The sequence below is a fragment of the Aplysia californica genome, unplaced genomic scaffold (genome assembly GCF_000002075.1).
Source record: "Aplysia californica isolate F4 #8 unplaced genomic scaffold, AplCal3.0 scaffold00582, whole genome shotgun sequence".
In the NCBI taxonomy this organism is placed as follows: Eukaryota; Metazoa; Mollusca; class Gastropoda; order Aplysiida; family Aplysiidae; genus Aplysia; species Aplysia californica.
The window spans coordinates 504213-505816 of NW_004797852.1; the positions used below are offsets into that span (position 1 = coordinate 504213).

At 51.5% G+C, this 1604-nt stretch overlaps 1 protein-coding gene across 1 annotated transcript in view; it reads left to right on the top strand.

Annotated features, from left to right (window-relative positions):
• Window positions 1–1604, top strand: part of LOC106012952 (serine/arginine repetitive matrix protein 2) — a gene marked incomplete at its 5' end in the record, with an annotated part of 9404 nt that overhangs the window by 4687 nt on the left and 3113 nt on the right. Inside the window, 1 exon segment of the mRNA XM_013087385.1 lies at window positions 1361–1599. Coding sequence (XP_012942839.1) covers window positions 1361–1599 — 239 coding nt within the window.

Sequence of the window (1604 nt, forward strand, 5' to 3'; positions counted from 1 at the left end):
GGTCACATGTCGCACACGTCAACCACATGTCACACACTGATAGGTCACTGTGTCGGTCACATGTAGCACACGTCAACCACATGTCACACACTGATAGGTCACTGTCGCATACCTGTCGCACACCGGTAGGTCACTGTGTCAGTCACATGTCGCACTGTCAACCACATGTCACAGACTGATAGGTCACTGTCACACACATGTCACACACTGATAGGTCACTGTCACACACATGTCACACACTGATAGGTCACTTTCACACACATGTCACACACGTCATACACACGTCATACTGGTCAAACACATGTCACACACGGGTAGGTCACTGCCACACACACGTCATACACACGTCATACTGGTCACACACATGTCACACACACGTCATACTGGTCACACACACGTCATACTGGTCACACACACGTCATACTGGTCATACACACGTCATACTGGTCACGCACATGTCACACACATGTCATACTGGTCACACACACGTCATACACACGTCATACTGGTCACACACAGGTCACACACGGGTAAGTCACTGTCACACACACGTCATACACACGTCATACTGGTCACACACACGTCGTCATACACACGTCATACTGGTCACACACATGTCACACACACGTCACACACGGGTAGGTCACTGTTACACACATGTCACACACAGGTAGGTCACTGTCACTCGTGTCACACACACATGTCACACACACATGTCACACACGGGTAGGTCGCTCTGTCACGCACATGTCACACAAGTGTCACACACACGTCACACACTGGTAGGTCACTGTCACACACATTGTGACACACACACGTCACATGCACGCGTCACACACGTCACACACACGTCACACACACATCACACACGTCACATGCACGCGTCACACACAAGTAACACACGTCACACACATCACACACATGTCACACACACACATCACACCCACACGTCACGTCACACCCACACGTGTCACACACATGTCACAAAACGTCACACACATGTGACACACACACGTCACACACATGTCACACATACAGGGTTGCTTCCACTTGTCACACACACAGGTAGGTAACTTTGCTACAATGGATTTGAAATGTTAAATCTTGAATCTCTCGATTCCTATGTACCTTTTGCCATGTAGTGGATGTTTTGATCCTGTCTGACTGCTGCTCTAGGCCTCGGAGAGAGAGTTGTCTGGTGTGGTGAGGAGTTACCTCCCTTCTCCTGGAGCAAGGTAGTCGGGTCAGCACCAAGCCACTAGAGGGTTGGGCTTAGTTGGGGAGAACTCTCTGTCCTGCTCTGTGTTGTTGGCTTTCTCCCAGTGTGACCTTCACCTTGGCCATAATGACCTCATTTCAGACTTGTGCTGCGGTCACCACCACCACCACCACCACCGCCAGCACCATCACAACAACAACAACAACAACGACCACCACCAGGAGGAGAGAGAGGAGTCGGTGACGGAGGCGGAGCTGGCAGAGATGGCGGAGGTCGCCAGCTTTGAGCAGGAGCTTCTGCGTCGCTACCAACAATGGCTTAGGGAGAGGAAACCGCTCAAGTCCTGTCTCAGGAAGACAGCCTCGGGGTCAGTGTCGGGGGTCAG